Consider the following 19,951-nt stretch of genomic DNA (forward strand, 5'->3'; position numbering starts at 1 on the left):
TTAGTCACCTGCCAGCCTTCCTTCCTCCATTCCTTCCTCCATTCCTTCCATTTCCTTTCTTTCAGGATTTTATAATAATCCCAGTTTCTGAACTTCAGTATGGATATCGGGTTGCAGTAAAGTTCTGGAAATGATGAAATAATGAATATTTTTCAAATGTCTGCATGATCCACTCTCAAAATTGAACAGGCTGAACGTTCATTACATAGAATGTGAATAGACATTGGGGTCAAAAATACGTTATATACCTTTGTGCTCTTTATCAGAAATGGACTGTGAACTATGATGACTTAATCAGGAAATTCCCATTTTGTCTTCTTTTTTACTCCTGTGAAGTCATTCTTCTAAACAAAATGATTATTGTAATTTTATTGGATGACTTTTCTGGTATTTGACCTGAACTAGAGATTTTTACTAGTAATACGTTTTGACATCAAACTTAATTTTGTTTCTTCCTCTCTTAGATAAAGCCTCGACAATATGACGGTAAGTATTTTGGCCTTGGTTTTCTTTATCCTAAATTCTCAGTACCGGTGTTTGACGTGGGTATAATTAGACGAGGGGTAAATATGGTGACTTCTGATGTCTAATTGACTTGTTCACTCCTGAAAATCATTCTCTTCCCCATGTGGAGTCTAAATGACAACGTGGAGGGTGTTGCCATAACTTCTGAGACCAGGGGGAGGAACACCTCATGGGAGGAGAGAGAATAAAAAGAGTAATTGTTCAGAGATCTGTTTAGGAGGCAAGAGATGATAGGAACCTGAGGTCTGGAGTGAGTACTTTGCCATGAACTGGCTCTTGGTGAAATGTCGAGATGAGAAAACACTCTTTGAGTCTAGCAAGCAGGCCACACTTAGAGAAGAAGCCACCTATTGCCAGGCAGAGCATGTGTCACAAGAGAGGTTGAAACCATGGTTTTGAGTCTGAGGTGGAGGGAGCCTTTCCTGCCAGGGGAGAATGAGTAGAAAGGAACGTGTGCCAGTGGGGGTGACGTGTTGTGTCCGTGCCTCAGAGGTTGTGGTGATTCCGCGGTGCAGTCTGTTGATGGCCAGGGTGGCTGCCTGGCACTTAGCAAACCCTGAAATACTGGTGTTCGTCCCTGGGAGTGCATCAGTGGGGGTGGTGAGAAGAGAGATCTCAGGGCACGGGAGCGCTCACATTGGGCCAATAGAAGAGAAGTTTGCACTTTGAGGTAAGATGAGAGGAGTATTATTTTTTAAAAGATTCTGTTTAGTCATTTGACAGAGAGAGAGAGGCCGAGTGGCTGGCAGAGGGAGGTGGAGAATCGTGTACCCACTGAGCTGAGAATCAGATGTGGGATTCCAGGACCCGAGGTGGGATCATGATCCGATGTGGGATCATGATCCGATGTGGGATCATGACCCGAGCTGAAGGCAGACACTTAACTGACTGAGCCACGCAGGTACACCAGGATGAGAGAATTAAGTGCCACTTAGAGGAGTCTGTGTTCTCGACCTTCGATGTGTTATCCATCTGTGATGGGGCGCTTCATGAGTGTTGTTTTCCTGTCAGGGTGGAGGGTAACCTTCTCATGTTGGGATGAGAAAAGCTGGTGTTCCAGGGAGTGTGAGTTATCCAGGCCCTCCCGAGACGGTGTAACGTGGAGTTTGTACCCAAATGTGTTTGATTCCAAAGACCTTGTCTTCCAGAGCACCCACCTAGGTTTCATGACAGGCAATCTGTGAACAGCAGGAAGTCACTGAAGGCCATGGAGTTGTCACTCAATTGCCATTTTGAGCTTTCTTGTGTGGAATTCCAAGGAGGACGTGGAAATGGACGTGGTGCTGAGCAGGAGCAAAGGATGGTTTTGTTCATTTTGGGTGGTTTGCAGGGACCTATTTTTGCACCTTAATCATTGGAGGAGAGAAATGTTAGTTGACAGCATGCTTGTTTTTTCTGTTACATATCTGGGGATGACATCAGCATTTGCAGTGGTTGCATTTTCCAAGAATGGTGCTTATAGATGGGAGAAAACCTAGAAGACATTTGATTGTGTTTCTCTATTTTTGAAAAAACATTTAAGTAGGAATCTCCCCGAAATAGGTTGTCTTATGTTTCAAATGCTGGTAAAACTTGCTTCCTTCAGGCACAATGAGAATGCTAATAATTTAGTTTCACCCAAGTGTCAGAGAATGTGTCTCTGGAGCTCATACCCTGGGATATTCAATGTCACTGGTTTTGCTAATTATCTTAGAGATTCTTTTTTCTCCTTTTAGTTACCTTACAACAAATAAATAGGAAGATCCATCGACTAAGACAAGGAAACAGGGAGCTTGCTAAGGAAATATCCCTTTGGAAGCTGAAGGTATCAGGACCCTTTCAAATACTTTTTGTGATTTAATTTTGGTTACCTCCACCTCTTGTAGTTCATCCTATTGACCTATTTCATGTGGTCCACAAACGGTCCTGATTTGAGAGATGCTTCACAAATGCAGAGCACTGCCTCTCTATTTTGAAAGGAGTCACACATTAGTAGATAGGTTTGTCTTACACGATGCTAGTTTTGAATTCTGATTCCTTTTTCATATGTTTTATAGATCAGGGAAGGCAAGAAACATCTTGGAGAAACTCTGAATAAAGATGAGTTTCTCACTGAGGACATTGTGAAATTGAAGGTAAGAATCCCTACTTTGCCTGAATTGTGTCCTAACAACAGAAATAAAAGTAGTGAGTTATCATCATCATTATCATCATCATCATCATCATTTTAAAGATTAATTGATTGATTGATTTGAGAAAGAGAGAAAGAGTGAGTGGTGGGGGGCAGAGGGAGAGAGAGAATCCCAAGCAGACTCCATGCTGAGTTTGTAGCCTGATGCAGGGGTCAATCCAATAACCCTGAGATCAGGCCTTGAGCCAAAACGAAAGCAGTCAGACACTCCACCGATCGTGACACCATGATGCCACCCATGTGCCCAAGGAATGCATTATTATTACTCACTCAAAATGTTTTGTTGAAGGAGAACATCAGAAAGGTTGAGGCAGTTAATGAAAAGTTAAATGACACCCTTTGTTAGGCACCAGCTCACTTGCAAGCTGAGAGAAGAAGGTCAAGGATCAGGATATGGTAGCAGTTTGCTGTTGTGTTTTACCTTAATGTGGCTCCGGGAGCCTTTTGGTTCACTGGGTGAGGTGAGTGCAGCATCCTTGCCTGCTGTTTACCACAGTAGAGAGTGGGCATCTGGGCACTGAAACTCCTATGGAGCAGTGAGCTGGGATTCCACTTACAAGCATCATGAAGAGGTTTGCTCTTTCAGGGACTAGGAAGTATGGTTGACTTCACAGCGAAGTAATGACCCCATCATTCAGCCCTGCCCTCCAAGATCTGTAGAAAATCTCCACAAGACACTTGGGCGATGAAGGGCGATGCCTGGCCCAATTGTACAGTGCCTTCCTCTTAATGCCAAACAGAGCATTTTCAATGTGAAGAGGGGAAGATGTGTATATATGTATGTATGTGCATATATATATGAATGAAAGCCACTAAGAAAGCCATTTGTGAGTTTCTTTGACTTGAACTATTTTCCACTTTGCTTACTTTCTCCTGATTCTCTTATGCCTTAAGGGCTTTCTTTGTTGCACTGCATGATCCTGTCCTGTTAGGCATCCTTACATTGTTTTATGATCATGATTTCTTGAATGTCTTTTCTCATATCTGTCCTAAAGGGCCAAGAAGAATTGGAGGATGGAGAGCAGAGAGCCTTGAGGGCCAAAAAACGAGCACTGCAGGGTATGTTATTTTGGGGGAAGAAATCCCCATACGGTGGCAATGAGTTTGCATTGGGAAGGGAAAGAATGTCTTCCTGCCTTCAAGGTCTTTCCCTTCTCCTTTCCCCGTCCAACCCAAGTTCTCAGGTCATGTGCACATACAAACACATTCCTTTCCCGAATATGAGGAGTTATTGGAAGACCACTACAATGCCCTGAGTTCTTTGAAAACAACTCAAGAAACCGAATTGAACATGCTGAGGAGGAAAGTGGATATTGTGGTGGATTTCTCTAAACAAAGACAGGTGGCTGCAGAAGAGTAAGCTATTCCTGTGTGAATTGTCATAAATACTGTTTTGTGAAGTTATGTGACGGCCTGTCTAGATACTTGTATTTCTTTTAGAATTAGATCTTGGGTATTATGCCAAATGCATTCTGTAAAATTGTGCCTGCCGTTCCTGCCTTGATGTGTGTAACCTGCATTTCCCTTTCTGTTCTAAACGCTTGTCGCGCTTGTTTTGTGACTCCTTGGAGTAGAAGAGGGAAGGTACCATCATTACAAACTTTGATACCTGGATCCCCTCTGGGTCTGTCTATATTGTCCTTTTGGTTTCAGTGTCATCACATGTTCTTATCAGCCCTGAATTCAGTCACTTTTGGTTCAGTACGAGACTTGGGTCAATAATGTGGATAGAAAATGGAATTGTCTTGCTGTGGAAACACTGGGAGTTTCTTTGTGGAAAGTGGGTTGGGGATCCAGCAGTCCCGGATCCCTTCATCCAGTGTACAACTGACATCCCTCACTGTAGCCCAGTCCCTAAGAAGGCCAGGGTATTTCCCATCCACCTGAATTTTGTAGGTGTAACTCTCTTGGGTCCCAGCCAAAGCCTGCGGTTTCACTAGAGCTCACCTTTGCTGGCTGACCCTGAACTTCACTCGTTTCCTTCTAAGCCCATGCCCATAAAGTTGTTCAGCTTCTTTATAATTCACTTGCATCTTCCTGAATATATTGATGTGTCCTGGGGAGATTGTCTCCCACTGCCAGGCTGCCTTTCTCCTAAGCTTCCTTCTTCTCCATGTGGTTCTCATGTTTCTTCATGTGCTCCTTAGAAATTGGGTGCATTCACTCATACGAGTTGGCTCTTTGTTCAGTGTTTCCTTTATTTTCTCAGGAGGAGATCAGGACATTAGTGTCCCTCATTCACGTGGAAAAGCAAAACTGTTCCTGGTCTTCCCTAGAGACTCAACTTTGTGTTATTCCATCCCACACCGGGGATGGGGGCTGCTCTGTGTCATTGGCATCTTGGTTCTGTTCATTGGTAAGTTCTTTTGGGCATAGGTACTGTGCCCTGACCATCTTTCCGTCTTCTACACCTTCCACCTGATCCACTCCACGACAGCTGGTCCAGGAGGCATTTGCTGAAGGATTGCCTGAGAGACCAGAAGCAAATGCATGTGTCTTTCTCTGTCTAGAACTTTTGACTCAGTTTCTAAGAGTCTTTTTGCATGTGTCCTTGAGTAAATCCAGCGTCCCGTTGAAAGTGGTTAAACCAACACCATGAACAAAAGAGTCTGAGGGCAGCACAGCAAACCAGCCTTTCTAAGTACCCTCCTTTGCTGCTTTCACTATCAGTGAACTCAGTCTTGTAAAAGTCGGTTGACTCCATGCAGTTGATAGTTTTCCATCTGAAATCTGTTGCGTGGAGATAACACCCTGACTATGTGAGAGTTCACAGCGTTTTATACCTCAGGACATATTCCCGGCGCTAAGATTCGCCTTTTCCTCCTCCAGGATCTCCGAAGGATGTCGTGGGGTTGTACTTCTAGGTCCTAGAAATGTCTGGGAGTGAGTTGCCATGCCAGTGAAGCCATATTCTGGAAGCGTTCCTTTCAGGTTGATTGTCTGTGTCAGGCACAGCCTTGGTCTGAGGATCAGGGCTCCCCATGGAGGTGTAAGACTAAGGATCGTCCCCTGCTTCATTCTAATGGGTATAGTTGGTCAAGCATGGTTTTTCGCTTTGACCTGAAAGGAGCCCTCACCATCTCAGGCAAAAGGCAAACTCGGAGATGGCACGAAGTGCAATGTTATTTGGGGGCTTGATGATGAATGAATTGAAGTAGAGAAGTATAAAGACAACTCTGATTGCCGGAGCCTTGGCAGCTTCCAGAGTTTGATTTTTCTTTAACACTAAATGGGGCCTTCAGGTTGTTTCCCTCATTGTGTTGTCAGTCTGTGCATTTATGGTGGTCATTTGAAACTAGGCCATCAGGTGTGTTGGGAGGAAAAACGGCAGCAATTCAGGACCTTGGCTACTGGACTGTGTATATACCTTTCCCATCATAGGAAGCTGGAAAATACACACTGTGAACTGAAGGCACAGAAGAGTCAACTGGCAGCTGCTGAGGAAAATTTGAAACTGGTTACCGAAGAGATACACAAGTATAAGTGAGTTCAGACACTAAATATTACCGGCTCCTGAAATCCCTGTTCACTTCGTATTTTTAATCTTTGTACATGGGTTAGACTCAATTAACAAGTAGTATAAACAAAAATTCAAGGCCATATCCAGAGAGAATTAACAGACACAAAAAGACAAGTTTTAGAAAGAACAAAACAATTATGTTACTAAACATGTCCTGATCCCCAGCGCTGGCCTGACTCTATGGAAACTTCCGCCATGCCATTCCAACCCCCAGGGGTGGTGTCAGTGGTCCTTATCTTGAGGAAAGCAGTTTGTTGTAGGATGAATCCTGCCCAAGAACCCGATAGTGCCATCTGATGGCACGGTCTTTGCAACTTTTGGAACCATTGCGAGATAGAAGTTAAAGGACAATAGAGCTCCATGGTAAAAGCTCCTTGTCATGTGATAAATCAGGGAAAGATTGATATCAGGTAAGGAAATTTTGTCAACTCTGAACCCTGCAGGTGTGGAAAAACGAGTAAGGAGAGGATGTAACGATAGGTTTGATCCTACTGTACATTTATTATCATGTGGAAGTGTTTCCTGTGTCAGGATAAATCATATGAAGGGACAGATCAGAGGAGGGTGGCCACATGGGCAGGTGATTTAAAATCACACCCAAGGGGCGCCTGGGTGACTGTTGTTAAGCCTCTGCCTTCTGCTCAGGTCATGGTCCCGGGGTCCTGGGATCAAGCCCCGCATCGGGCTCCTGCTTTGCGGGAAGTCTGCTTCTCCCTCTCCCACTCCCTCTGCTTGTGTTCCTTCTCTCACTGTGTCTCTCCCTGTCAAATAAATGCATAAAATCTCTAAAAAAACTAAAATCACACCCAATATTGGGCTTTATCTGACAAAAGCAATTATAACTCACAGACGAGAAATTGGAGAAATGCAAGATCAGCTGCAGAAGGCAGAGCTCACCTTCAAACACAAGGTAACCTGAGTTCTGCCCCAACATACTGGCCCCTTCGTGCCTCCTGCAGGTGATGGAAGTGGCCCTTATATCCCTGAACATGGGCTCTTGGTGAATTGACTTTTTCAGCTCGCAACTCAACAGAGAAGTGCTCTAGATAATTGGGTAAGTGTTTTCTTTTTCCTCCTTTTCGTTTGGGGCACAGTCCGGCACAACTGAGGGTGGGTGTGTTTTTCTCCCCCGGGTCAAGGCTCGGTTTTGGGAGAGGAAGATAGTGCAGCAGAGCAGGGAGAACGCCTACATGAAACACAGGTGTGCGAGTTTGACGTGCCTTTTTATGGGTGTCCTGAGGGGTCAAGGCTAAGCTGTTTAGTGTCTGGTAGAAGACATGGTGTTGTAATTCTTATAGACGTCCATTCTTTTTCTGTATTCAAGACTGCACATGATGAGGAGAGAGACGCCGCCTGAGGGATCCATGAGGCAGGAACCGATGCCGGGAAGATCCGAGATATGGAACCCTGTGTAGAGAGGTAGGGAGCATGCTGTGAAATGCAGGAGCCTGATTTCTGCTGGGAAAGCACTTGATGTCCTCCCTGTTCTTGTGGGTGATCGTTGTGTGCCCTAGAGAGAATCACAAGCACTACCTAAGGACAGCAGGTTGTCTGAAGGCGTGACGGGAGGGTGCTTTCCTCAGGTGCCTACCGGCAGCAGGGCACCCGTCCCTGTGACAAGTGGTGCTCACGCCCCTCCCCTGACTGCAGACCCCCACCCCCACCACCTCCACCATCCCCCTACTGCAGAGCTGAGCCTGGAGGAGTTGTGAGCCTGAGCTCCCTTCCCACCTTCACGCAATGGAGAAGGCTTTTTTTTTTTTTTTTAAAAAAAAAAGCAATTTGAGAAAAATGACATTTACCCCTTACGGAGATTCTTTTATTTTTGTTTTATTTGTAATCTACAGTACTATATTCATCAATGAAATTCGTGCATTTTATTCCTCTAATGTTATCGGTATAATGCCACAGCTTTACTTCTCAATCCGCCTATTTTTTCTTTGCTCGTGACTGTACGATTAGTCTACTCTAATTCTTCTCTTCAATATTTACGTAATAGCCAGTCACACATGCTAGGCCTCATCTAGAGATTGAAAGATTGCACCATTAACTGGCGGCCTGAGGAAAGAATGCATGCCGTTCATGTTGTGGGTTTGTTGATATCACCCACTCAAGGCTATTCTCACTTAGATTTTAATGTATAAAGAAAAAGTGATTTTTTTGGATCTGTATTAAACACCCCAATTTTGGTATTAATTTCCAGCCAGTTGTACTCCAATCTGTCCACTGTTGATTGATTACTTATGGAAACACTGGAACCTGGGTTCTGGAGTGTCTCCCGCAAGAGTCAGGTGACTGGTATCTCTCTTAGCGAAGAAGTCACTTGAATCATGTGGGGAAACCCTCTCTTCAGATCAGGGACCCGAGTGGGGGAAAGAGTGTAAGATGGAGGAGGAAGGCAGGGAGGGTATGCAAACCACAATAAAACTCCATCCTTGGTCCCATCCAGAATCTAGACCGGTTCCCAGGATGAACAGCAGCACCAGCCCGAAAAAGGACCCGGAGATGGCTATAGTAAATGGTCTGGGCGTGTTCAGTTGTGCCTGTTCCTGGAAGTTACTCCTGTAGGGACAGCACCCTTTCCTGGCCTTGTGGCTATTGGGTGTGTTCTGTGATCTATCTGAGGCATCATTCCCCTTTTAGAATGCAAGATGTTTACCCAGGAGCCTCCATGCTTCCCCATTAGAGATCCTCAGGTTACATGCTTCCTCCCGAAGTTGTAGATGCTTAGAGGCAAATGATGGTAGGATGCTCACCTCAAATGTGTGTGTGTGTGTGTGTGTGTGTGTGTATAACCCCCTGGAGGAGGGCAACATCTCACTCCACACTTATGTCGGCCAGTCCCGCTGACTCCTTGCAGTTTGTTGTCCCGCGGGAGCGGTAGTGGTGTTGGTTTTCGGGTCAGGAGACTGACCTGGGAGAATGTCTACGGTAATCCTCACAGCTGGCAACGGGAAAAGCCATGCCCTGCCTCACATTCTGTACCATGTGCTTTGGGCAGCTGTGAGTGTTGGTGGAGAATGTGAGCTGCGACCTCATGTGCGTTCCATCTGTGTGGGTAAAGACATGACCCAGAATCCCTCCAGTTGCACCCTGGGTGAGATAAAGATGAACTCTGCCAGGTGCCAGGTGTGTGGTGGAAAACGCCCTACGGAGCACAGCTGTCAAGAAGGAATCCCAGTGACTCCTTGCAGGGCCCACACCTCACACATGTTTCAGCTGTGCTCCTGTGAGCGGGTTCTGATGCTGTTTAGTGGCTGTGCCAACTCATAGCCTCTCCCCTGATCCATCCTGGGCGGGTCACACCTGCTATCCAGACACATTGGTTTGCATCCGGGGATGTAGAATCGGCCCTTCAGTGGTTCTTGGCACCAAGGACGATGCATTTGCTCTCTGCCTGAGCTAAGGAGCATCGGAATATCGGTGACGCAGATCCACAGAGCTGGGTCTCACTAATTCATATGGATCGTTGAACCTCTCAGCACTTTTCCAGGTCCGCTGCTGAACTGCAGAAATTCCTGTCTCTTGAGTGGTGTCTGTGGCCATGGACACACTTGGGAGAGTAGAAGACTCCTTTGTCACGAGGGAATCAGATCGGGGTCAGGCGGGGGCTGGTGGGCAGCAGTTAGACCCACGATGGGCTGTTCTTCCATCTTGGACACTGGGCTTCCCATGGCCCCTCATTCTGTTTGTGCTCAGTATACAGAAGCAGATTCTGTAGTTGTCACGGCGGGTGAAATGTGGTCATGGACGTTGATGCCATCCCATCTCTAATAGACCCTTTTATTAGTTTTGTATTAAATCTGCCAAGTCTTTGGGGCGGAATCCGTGCCTCTGTAGAGTTGCAGACATATATTAACATGTGGTGACAGTAGTTTATCCCCATGGCATCTGTTCACCCCAGGACATAGGTGGGACGCAGGAGATAGGTAACCTCTGGCACAGATGCTCCTGTCCTTGAATGTGGTGATGGGGAAGGTTTCAGGTGCTGAGACCTGTTTCTTTGGGTGTCAGCTTTTGTTGGTGGTGTTACTTTTGTGTCTCATGTCAGCCTATAGTTTATTTTGTGTGTTTAAGTCTGTATGGATGCACAGGGGCTTCGTCATTTCCCAGGACTTCCCTGCGGGCCTTACCCCAGGGGTCCTAACTTATCACTGTTCCTGTACTATGTGCCACGTTCACAGCCTTCACCCTGCCGGCCTTATGAACCTCACCGACCACCTCCACCTCCTGCATTTGGTAAAGTGATCTGAACAGTAGGTCTTGACTTGCAAACATATCTATCTTTCTCCACAAGGAGACTTTGGAGAAGATGTAGAAGTGCTGCCCTAGGGGTTTGTATTGCAGGGGTTCCCCTGGCTAAAGACATTCCAAGGTTCATCAGTTTCTACACTATTATTACATTGTGGGGCTGTGTCATTTTTCCATTTTGATCTGGGTAGCAGGTATCTCTTGTAGAGAGGGAAAGACATTTTACAAAATTCAGACATAACCTTTTTCAGCCAGGCTATTTCCAGGGACCACATTTTCGGCTGTTGAGGATGAAGCACACGGCTCAGTTCATTTTTTTTTTTTAAAGATTCTGTTTATTTATTTGACAGAGAAACAGAGAGCACAGGTATGCAGTGCGGCAGGCAGAGGGAGAGGGAGAAGCAGGCTCTCTGAGTAGCATGGTGCCCGACGCAGGGCTCCATCCCAGGATCCTGGGATCATGACCTGAGTCAAAGGCAGACACTTCACTGACTGAGCCAACCAGTGCCCCAGCCCAGTTCATTTTTAGCTGGTTGAGCCCGGACTGTTTTTTCCTTAGCTATGAAAACAAACACCTGAAGCAATATGGAGGGCTGTTGTCCCTTCCATTGAGGGGGAAGGACAGGGCTTCCCCTTGTATGCAGGCACCAGCAGAAACATGTGAGAAATGCTCTATGTCTGAGAAGGGACCCGAGAGTGGGAGAGAAGGGAATGTGATGGCAGCAGGTTTGGAGCATTGGTTTGAATTCTGCACAGTCAATGCCGGTCTGCATCTACCTCCATCGGTTCTAGGCCTTGGTCTGACCCTCAAGCTACTGGGGCTCCCATGAGGAACAGGGGCACTGAGCCTCACAGAGGTCCAGTGATGGGCAAGGTACCTCTTTTGGCACTTTTCCAGGTGTTCCGCAAACTTCCCTTACTGAACTGCACCCAGTCCTGGCCTTGTGTCTGTTGGGGGTGTCCTGCAGTTGGTCTGTGGTGTCGTTTACCTTTCAAAATGCAAGCAGTTCACTCAGGGGCTGACAGGCTTCTCCATTACAGATCATCACTTTCAGTGGCACCCTCCAAAGCCACAGGTGCTTAGAGGTGGCTCACTGTGGTTGCGTGTGTGTGTGTGTGTGTGTGTGTGTGTGTGTGTGTGTGTGTCTATCCAAACCTGCCCGCCCAGAGTGCCCATGGGGGGAATTAACTCGAGGAGGATGACACCTCACTCCACACTGAAGTCTCTGGCTGGCCTGACTCCCAGTCAGTAGGTTATGATCAGGTGCAATTGGGATAGTGGTCATGTTGGGGTTAGATGATTAACCTGTGACAAGGTCTCTGGTAATCCTCACAACTGGAAACTAGGGGAAACTCTTCTCCATTTTATAATGTCTGTTTGGCAGGTTGGAATGTTCTTAGATAGGGGAAGTTTCATGTCATCCATGTTTTACTTCTGCTGGTAAAAATGCTGTACAGAATCCCTCTACCTGTTAACCTTTCTACAACTGTTTTGAATTTTCAAAGCTGTTGGGTGGACTGGCACACAAGTTCTGAAAGGGAGATGTCAGTGATTAGCTGCGTGACCAGTGCCTCAAAAGCCCTTCCATTGGGTTTCTAGGAGCAAGTCGTTTTGGTCCTATGTCACTGTGAGAGCTGGTTTCTTCTCTCATCACACGCTCTGAAGTTGTCCATCAGAAAGCGTATACATTTTGGTGAATTCCCCTATATAGCCTTCCCTTCTTAATTTGCCACTGGACAAAATTGCTCTGGAACTCAGTGTGCGGAAATTTCCGAAGAGTGTGTTTTAAGATAAACACAGCTGCTGCACGTAAATACGGGCTATTGGTATCATGTTCCTCTCAGAAAACCATTTTCCAGGCCCCCTGTCAGACCTCGGGCCCCTAATATCTCCAGAGTCTTTGTGGCCTTGGACAGAAACTGCAAAGTGTTGAAGACAACTTTATCGGGAAGTGAGGCAGGTGGGGACAGTCAGGGGCTTGGCAGGCAAAGGATTCAGCTCGAGTGCCTCGGATTCCTTGTGTAGAAAGGGCATTCAGTTTCATCACATTCTGTCTCTTCTTAACAAACCCAAATCTACGGTGGCTGAAGAGGAACGATCAAGTGTTGCCCAGGATGCCGATGCCTCCGTGTCTGGAGTATGCTGCTTTTACTCGTATCCAGTGATCCCTTTTCACCTTTTAAGACACTAATTCTTGGTAGTGAACGTTGGCAGACAAGGGTGGTGATGTTTGGTAACAGTAGGTTATTCCTGTAACTTCTATTCCTCTGCTCCCTGCCTTATTATACTTGGTACCAACTGAGAGGGATAAAGTTTTCTAGCACGATGTGGCTCTTTGGAACGAAGTATTGGAGAAGGAGCCAGATGCTGAGAGCTTGCTCTTTGGTTTTCATCTCTTGGTGTTTCAACTTTTGGCTGTATTAACCAAATGTTTTGTCCTCTGTTCTGCAGGTCGGTACATAGGTGAGAGGGGTTCCTCGTGCTCAAAGGCCACCCCGTATGCCCTACCACACGGGGCGGTGTTTACCAGGCTACACTGACTATGGGCTACCTCAGCCTCCTCCTCATGGGTGGACAGTGGGGCCTCACCCACAGCTCGTTCCTCCACCACATGGTAAGATGATCTGAATTGGATTACATGAGTTGCAAAGTGTATTCCTAGTTTAACTACTTCTGTCAGTGGAGAAGATGTAGAGGAGTTACCCCAAGGCTTTGTGATGCAAGGATAGGCCTGAATGAGGACAGAATAACATACCTCAGCTTTCTGTGGACGTCCGTTTCATGGACTGTCTTGTTTCACCCTACAGAACTGGGAAGCAGGTGTCTGCCATGGAGACGAAAAGTGACATTTTGCAAAAGACAAACATGAAGGCATTGCCCAGGTGCATAGCACCGACACAATGTTTTGGGCTGTGGGATGGATGGAGTGCAACCTTCCCATCACTCTTACTTGTGGAGGCCCCAGTTGTCCAGTGTTATTGATTAGTTATGGAAACATCTGTCCCTGGGTGGAGTGGTCATATCCTCAGGTGTGAGGGACTGGTCTCTCCTTTGTCCACAGGGTTGAGAGGAGACCTGTGAGAAACTCTCTGCATCTGGATGAGACGTGGGAGTGGGAGATACTGGAAGAGGGTGGGGCAGGTGTAGACCGTTGGCTTACATCCTGCATGGTCAAGGGCAGTCTGAATCTACCTCTATCCCTTCTAGGGCTTCAGTCATATTCAGAGACCTGTGGCGCTCAAGGGGACAACAGCAGCACCCTGCCCAAGGATGTCCCGCAGAAGGACCAGGTAACTACTCTGGCTGTTTTTAGTTGTAATCATTTCTGGAATCCTGTTCCTGTCTGGGCAGCAACCTGTCCTGATCTTGTGTCTGTTGGGTTTGTCCTGGCATCTCTGTGTGGTGTCATTTCCCTTTCAAAATGCTAAGTCTAGGGGTGAGGCAAGATGCCGGAGGCATAGGAGACCTAGGTTTCGTCTTGTCTCAGGAATTCAGCTGAATAGGGATCAAACCATTCTGAACACCTACGAACTCAACAGGAGTTCATAGAAGAGAGTAGCAACAACTATCTGAACAGAGAAGGGACCACTTTCTGGAAGGTAGGACGTGCGGAGAAGTGAATCCGAGGTGATATTCGGGAGGATAGACGGCGGGGGAGGGGCCTCCGCCAGCCGCTTCTGGCAAGTGATAGAGTCGCGGAGCACAAAATCGGAATGTTTAGAAGTCGGCTCCGCTGAGGGCCGTGGCTCCAGTGGCTAAGCAGTGGGTGGAATCCTCCCGGGACAGTGTGGTCTCAGGACCCTCGGGGTCACAGAAAGACCGGGGTGCCTGAGTGCGCCAGAGCTCCCACGTATCGGAGCGGGGAGGCCGGCTGCAGAGAGGCGGCTGAGGCGCGGGCTCTCAGCTTGGGGTGACCATAGACTGTGATCCGTGGCCCAGTCGGGCCACTGCTCCTCCAATAGGGACCCGACAGGCGGCAGATCTGGGGAGACTCCCCTTCCTTCCCGGGGAGGAGCGGCGTGGGAACACACCGCAGGGATCTGCTGGGTTTGGAGACTCCACACGGGGTCGGGTGCCAGAGATAGCAATGCTCAGTCACAGGCCAGGTGAGCACGGAGAGCAGCCGGAGACCGGGAACAAGGGAGTTACTGCTTTTCTCTGTGGGCACACTGAGGAGCGGGGCCCCGGGTTCTCAGCTCCTCCGGGTGGAGATTGGGAGGCCACCATTTTTGCCCTGGTCCTCCAAGGCTGTTTGGAGAGCTTGCAGGGAACAAAAGCTCCTGAGATCAAACCCGAGCAGCTTGCTTAGCCCGGACCCGACAAGGGCGGGTCAATTCAGCCTCCAGCAAAGACATTTGGAAACCACAGCAACAGGCCCCTCCCCAAGAAGATCAGCAGGAACAGCCAGGAAGCCAAGACCAAGTTTACCGATCAAGGAGAACGGGAGAACTCCAGCCCTAGGAGAATACTGCACATAGAATTCATGGCTTTTTTTTACCATGATTCATTAGTTCATTAAAGTTAAATTTGTTAACTGTTTTTTTTTTCTTTTTCCATTTTTCAACCAACATCTTATCAATCCCTTTAAAAAAAAAACATTTCTTATTTTTCATTTTTAGAGTCATATTTTATCCCTTCATAGTAGTTACCCTTATTTTTGGCATATATATATATAAGTTGTTCTCTCTTTAAAATTTTGAGATACAGTTTCTTCTAACAGATCAAAATATACCCTAAATCACTAGTGTATGGCTCTGTTCTAGTCTCCTGCCTGATCACATTCTCTCCCTTTTTTTCTTTTTTTTTAAATCTGCTTTCTTTTTTAAAACAACTTCTTATCTTATCAAGTTCTTTTATAAAATCTTTTATAATTTTCATTTTACAGTCATCTTCTATCCCTTCATTGAATCAACCCTTACTTTGTACATATATGTCTTTATTCCTTTAAAATTTTAGGAGGCACTTTTTTCTAACAGACCAAAATACGCCCAGAATCTAGTGTGTGGCACTGATCTATGCACTAGTCTGATCATATTTCATCATATTCTGCTTTTTTTGTATTGTTCTGTTTTTCTTTTTATCTTTCTTTCTTTTTTTTTCCTCTTTCTTTTTTCTTTCTTTCCCTTTCTTTTCCCCTGGTTTCAGGTCTTTTCGGATTTGTATGCAATATATTTGCTGGGGACTTTGTAAACCTGTTAGCATTTTGTTCTCTCATTCATCTATTCTCCTCTGGACAAAATGACAAGACGAAAGAAATCACCTCAGCAAAAAGAACAAGAGGTAGTACCGTCGGCCAGGGACCTACTCAATACAGACATTAGTACGATGTCGGACCTAGAGTTCAGAATCATGACTTTAAAGATACTAGCTGGGCTTGAAAAAAGCGTGGAAGTTATTAGAGAAACCCTTTCTGGAAAAATCAAAGAACTAAAATCTAACCAAGTCAAAATCAAAAAGGCTATTGATGAGGTGCAATCAAAAATGGGGGCACTAAATGCTAGGATAAATTAGGCGGAAAAGAGAATCAGTGATATAGAAGACCAAATGATGGAAAATAAAGAGGTTGAGAAAAAGAGGGAAAAACAACTACAGGATCACGAGGGCAGAATTCGAGAGATAAGGGATACGATAAGACGAAACAACATTAGAATAATTGGGATCCCAAAAGAAGAAGAAAGAGAGAGAGGGGCAGAAGGTATATTGGAGCAAATAATAGCAGAGAACTTCCCTAACGTGAGGAAGGAGACAGGCATCAAAATCCAGGAGGCACAGAGAACCCCTCTCAAAATCAATAATATTAGGTCAACACCCCGACATCTAATAGTAAAACTTACGAGTCTCAGAGACAAAGAGAAAATCCTGAAAGCAGCTCGGGAGAAGAGATATGTAAATTACAATGGTAAAAATATTTGATTGGCAACAGACCTATCCACAGAGACCTGGCAGGCCAGAAAGGACTGGCAAGATATCTTCAGAGCACTAAACGAGAAAAATATGCAGCCAAGAATACTATATCCAGCTAGGCTGTCATTGAAAATAGAAGGAGAGATAAAAAGTTACCAGAAAAAACAAAAACTAAAGGAATTTGCAAACACGAAACCAGCCATCCAAGAAATATTGAAAGGGGTCTTCTAAGCAAAGAGAGAGGCTAAAAGCAGCAAAGATCAGAAAGGAACACAGACAACATACAGTAACAGTCACCTTACAGGCAATACTATGGCACTAAATTCATAACATTCAATAGTTACCCTGAATGTAAATGGGCTAAAGGCCCCAATCAAAAGACACAGGCTATCAGATTGGAATAAAAAACAAGACCCATCAATATGCTGTCTACAAGAGACTCATTTTAGACCCAAAGACACCCCCACATTGAAAGTGAGGGGGTGGAAAAACATTTACCATGCTAATGGACACCAAAAGAAAGCTGGGTGGCAATCCTTATATCAGACAAATTAGATTTTAAAACAAAGAGTGTAATAAGAGATGAGGAAGGACACTATAACCTACTTAAAGGGTCTATCCAACAAGAAGTTTTAACAAGTGTAAATATCTATGCCCCGAACATGGGAGCAGCCAATTATATAAGGCAGTTAATAACGAAAGCAAAGAAACACATTGACAACAATACAATAATAGTGGGGGACTTTAACACCCCCCTGACTGAAATGGACAGATCATCTCAGCAAAAGATCAACAAGGAAATAAACACTTTAAATGACACACTGGAGCAAATGGACTTCACAGACATATTCAGAACATTCCATCCCAAAGCAAAGGAATACACATTCTTCTCTAGTGCCCATGGAACATTCTCCAGAATTGATCACATCCTAGGTCACAAATCAGGTCTCAACCAGTACCAAAAGATTGGGATCATTCCCTGCATATTTTCAGACCACAATGCTTTGAACCTAGAACTCAATCACAAGAGGAAAGTCAGAAAGAACTCAAATACATGGAGGCTAATGAGCATCCTACTAAAGAAAGAATGAGTCAACCAGGAAATTAAAGAAGAATTCAACAAATTCATGGAAACCAATGAAAATGAAAACACAACTGTCCAAAATCTTTGGGATACAGCAAAGGCAGTCCTGAGAGGAAAGTATATAGCAATACAAGCCTTTCTCAAGAAACAAGAAAGGTCTGAAATACACAACCTAACCCTACACCTAAAAGAGCTAGAGAAAGAACAGCAAATAAAGCCTAAGCCCAGCAGGAGAAGAGAATAATAAAGATCAGAGCAGAAATCAATGAAATAGAAACCAAAAGAACAGTAGAACAGATCAACGAAACTAGGAGCTGGTTCTTTGAAAGAATTAACAAGATGGATAAACCCCTGCCCAGACTGATCCAAAAGAAAAGAGAAATGACCCAAATCAACAAAATCATGAATGAAAGAGGAGAGATCACAACCAAAACCAAAGAAATACAAACAATTATAAAAACATATTATGAGCAACTCTATGCCAGCAAATTAGATAACCTGGAAGAAATGGGTGCATTCCTAGAGATGTATCAAGTACCAAAACTGAACCAGGAAGAAAGAGAAAACCTGAATAGATGAATAACCACTAAGGAAATTGAAGCAGTCATCAAAAATCTCCCAAGAAACAAAAGCCCAGGACCAGACGGCTTCCCAGGGGAATTCTATCAGACATTTAAAGCAGAATTAATACCTATTCTCCTGAAACTGTTCCAAAAAATAGAAATGGAAGGGGAACTTCCAAATTCATTTTACGAGGCCACCATTACCTTGACCCCAAAACCAGAAAAAGACCCCATCAAACAGGAGAATTACAGACCAATATCCTTGATGTACATGGATGCAAAAATTCTCACCAAAATACTAGCCAATAGGATCCAAAAGTACATTAAAAGGATTATTCACCACGACCAAGTGGGATTTATCCCTGGGCTGCAAGACTGGTTCAACATCCGCAAATCAATCAACGTGATACAATACATTAGCAAAAGAAAGAACAAGAATCATATGATCCCCTCAATAGATGCAGAAAAAGCATTTGACAAAGTAGAGCATCCTTTCTTGATCAAAACACTTCAGAGTATAGGGATAGAGGGTACATACCTCAATATCATAAAAGCCATCTACGAAAAAGCTACAGCGAATATCATTCTCAATGTGGAAAAGCTCTCAGCTTTTCCCCTAAGGTCAGGAACGCAGCAGGGATGTCCACTGTCACCACTGCTATTCAACATAGTATTAGAAGTCCTAGCCACAGCAATCAGACAACAAAAAGAAATCAAAGGCATCCAAATCGGCAAAGAGGAAGTCAAACTCTCACTCTGTGCAGATGATATGATCCTTTATGTGGAAAACCCAAGACTCCACCCCAAAACTGCTAGAATTCATACATGAATTCAGTCATGTAGCAGGCTATAAAATCAATGCACAGAAATCAGTAGCATTCCTGTACAGCAACAACAAGACAGAAGAGAGAAAAATCAAGGAGTCGATCCCATTCACAAATGCACTCAAAAGCATAAGATACCTAGGAATAAATTTAACCAAAGTGGCAAAGGATCTGTACTCAGAAAACTATAAAATACTCAGGAAAGATATTGAAGAAGACACAAAGAAATGGAAAAAGTTTCCATGCTCATGGATTGGGAGAACCAACATTATGAAGATGTCAATGCTACCTAGAGCAATCTACACATTCAATGCAATCCCCATCAAAATACCATCCACTCTTTTCAAAGAAATGGTACAAATTATCCTAAAATTTGTATCGAACCAGAAGAGACCCCGAATAGACAGAGGAATGTTGAAAAACAAAAGCAAAGCTGGCGGCATCACAATTCCGGACTTCCAGGTCTATTACAAAGCTGTCATCATCAAGACACTATGGTACTGGCACAAAAACAGACACATAGATCAATGGAACAGAATCGAGAGCCCAGAAATGGACCCTCAACTCTATGGTCAACTGATCTTTGACAAAGCAGGAAAGAATGTCCAATGGAAAAAAGACAGTCTCTTCAACAAATGGTGTTGGGAAAATTGGACAGCCACATGCAGAAGAATGAAACTGGACCATTTCCTTACACCACACACAAAAGTAGACTCCAAATGGTTGAAAGACCTAAACGTGAGACAGGCGTCCATCAAAATCCTAAAGGATAACACAGGTAGCAACTTCGTCGACCTCACCCGCAGCAACTTCTTCCTAGAAACATCACCAAAGGCACGAGAAGCCAGGGCAAAAATGAAATATTGGGATTTCATCGAGATAAAAAGCTTTTGCACAGCAAAAGAAACAGTCCACAAAATCAAAAGACATCCGACAGAATGGGAGAAAATATTTGCAAATGACATATCAGATAAAGGGCTAGTATCCAAAATCTATAAAAAACTTATCAATCTCAACACCCAAAGAACAAATAATCCAATCAAGAAATGGGCAGAAAACATGAACAGACATTTTTCCAAAGAAGACATGCAAATAGCCAACAGGCACAT

General features: G+C 44.8%; 1 protein-coding gene across 1 annotated transcript in view; it reads left to right on the forward strand.

Annotated features, from left to right (window-relative positions):
- The first annotated feature begins 5,798 nt into the window (after nt 1-5,798).
- Nucleotides 5,799-19,951, forward strand: part of LOC118356017 (transport and Golgi organization protein 1 homolog) — a 173,567-nt gene continuing 159,414 nt past the window's right edge. The window contains exon 1 of the mRNA XM_035722216.1: nt 5,799-6,178. Within this exon, the coding sequence (XP_035578109.1) occupies nt 5,925-6,178 (254 nt within the window). The 5' untranslated portion in view covers nt 5,799-5,924. The remainder of the gene's footprint in view (nt 6,179-19,951) is intronic.

This window comes from Zalophus californianus, chromosome 10 (genome assembly GCF_009762305.2).
Source record: "Zalophus californianus isolate mZalCal1 chromosome 10, mZalCal1.pri.v2, whole genome shotgun sequence".
In the NCBI taxonomy this organism is placed as follows: Eukaryota; Metazoa; Chordata; class Mammalia; order Carnivora; family Otariidae; genus Zalophus; species Zalophus californianus.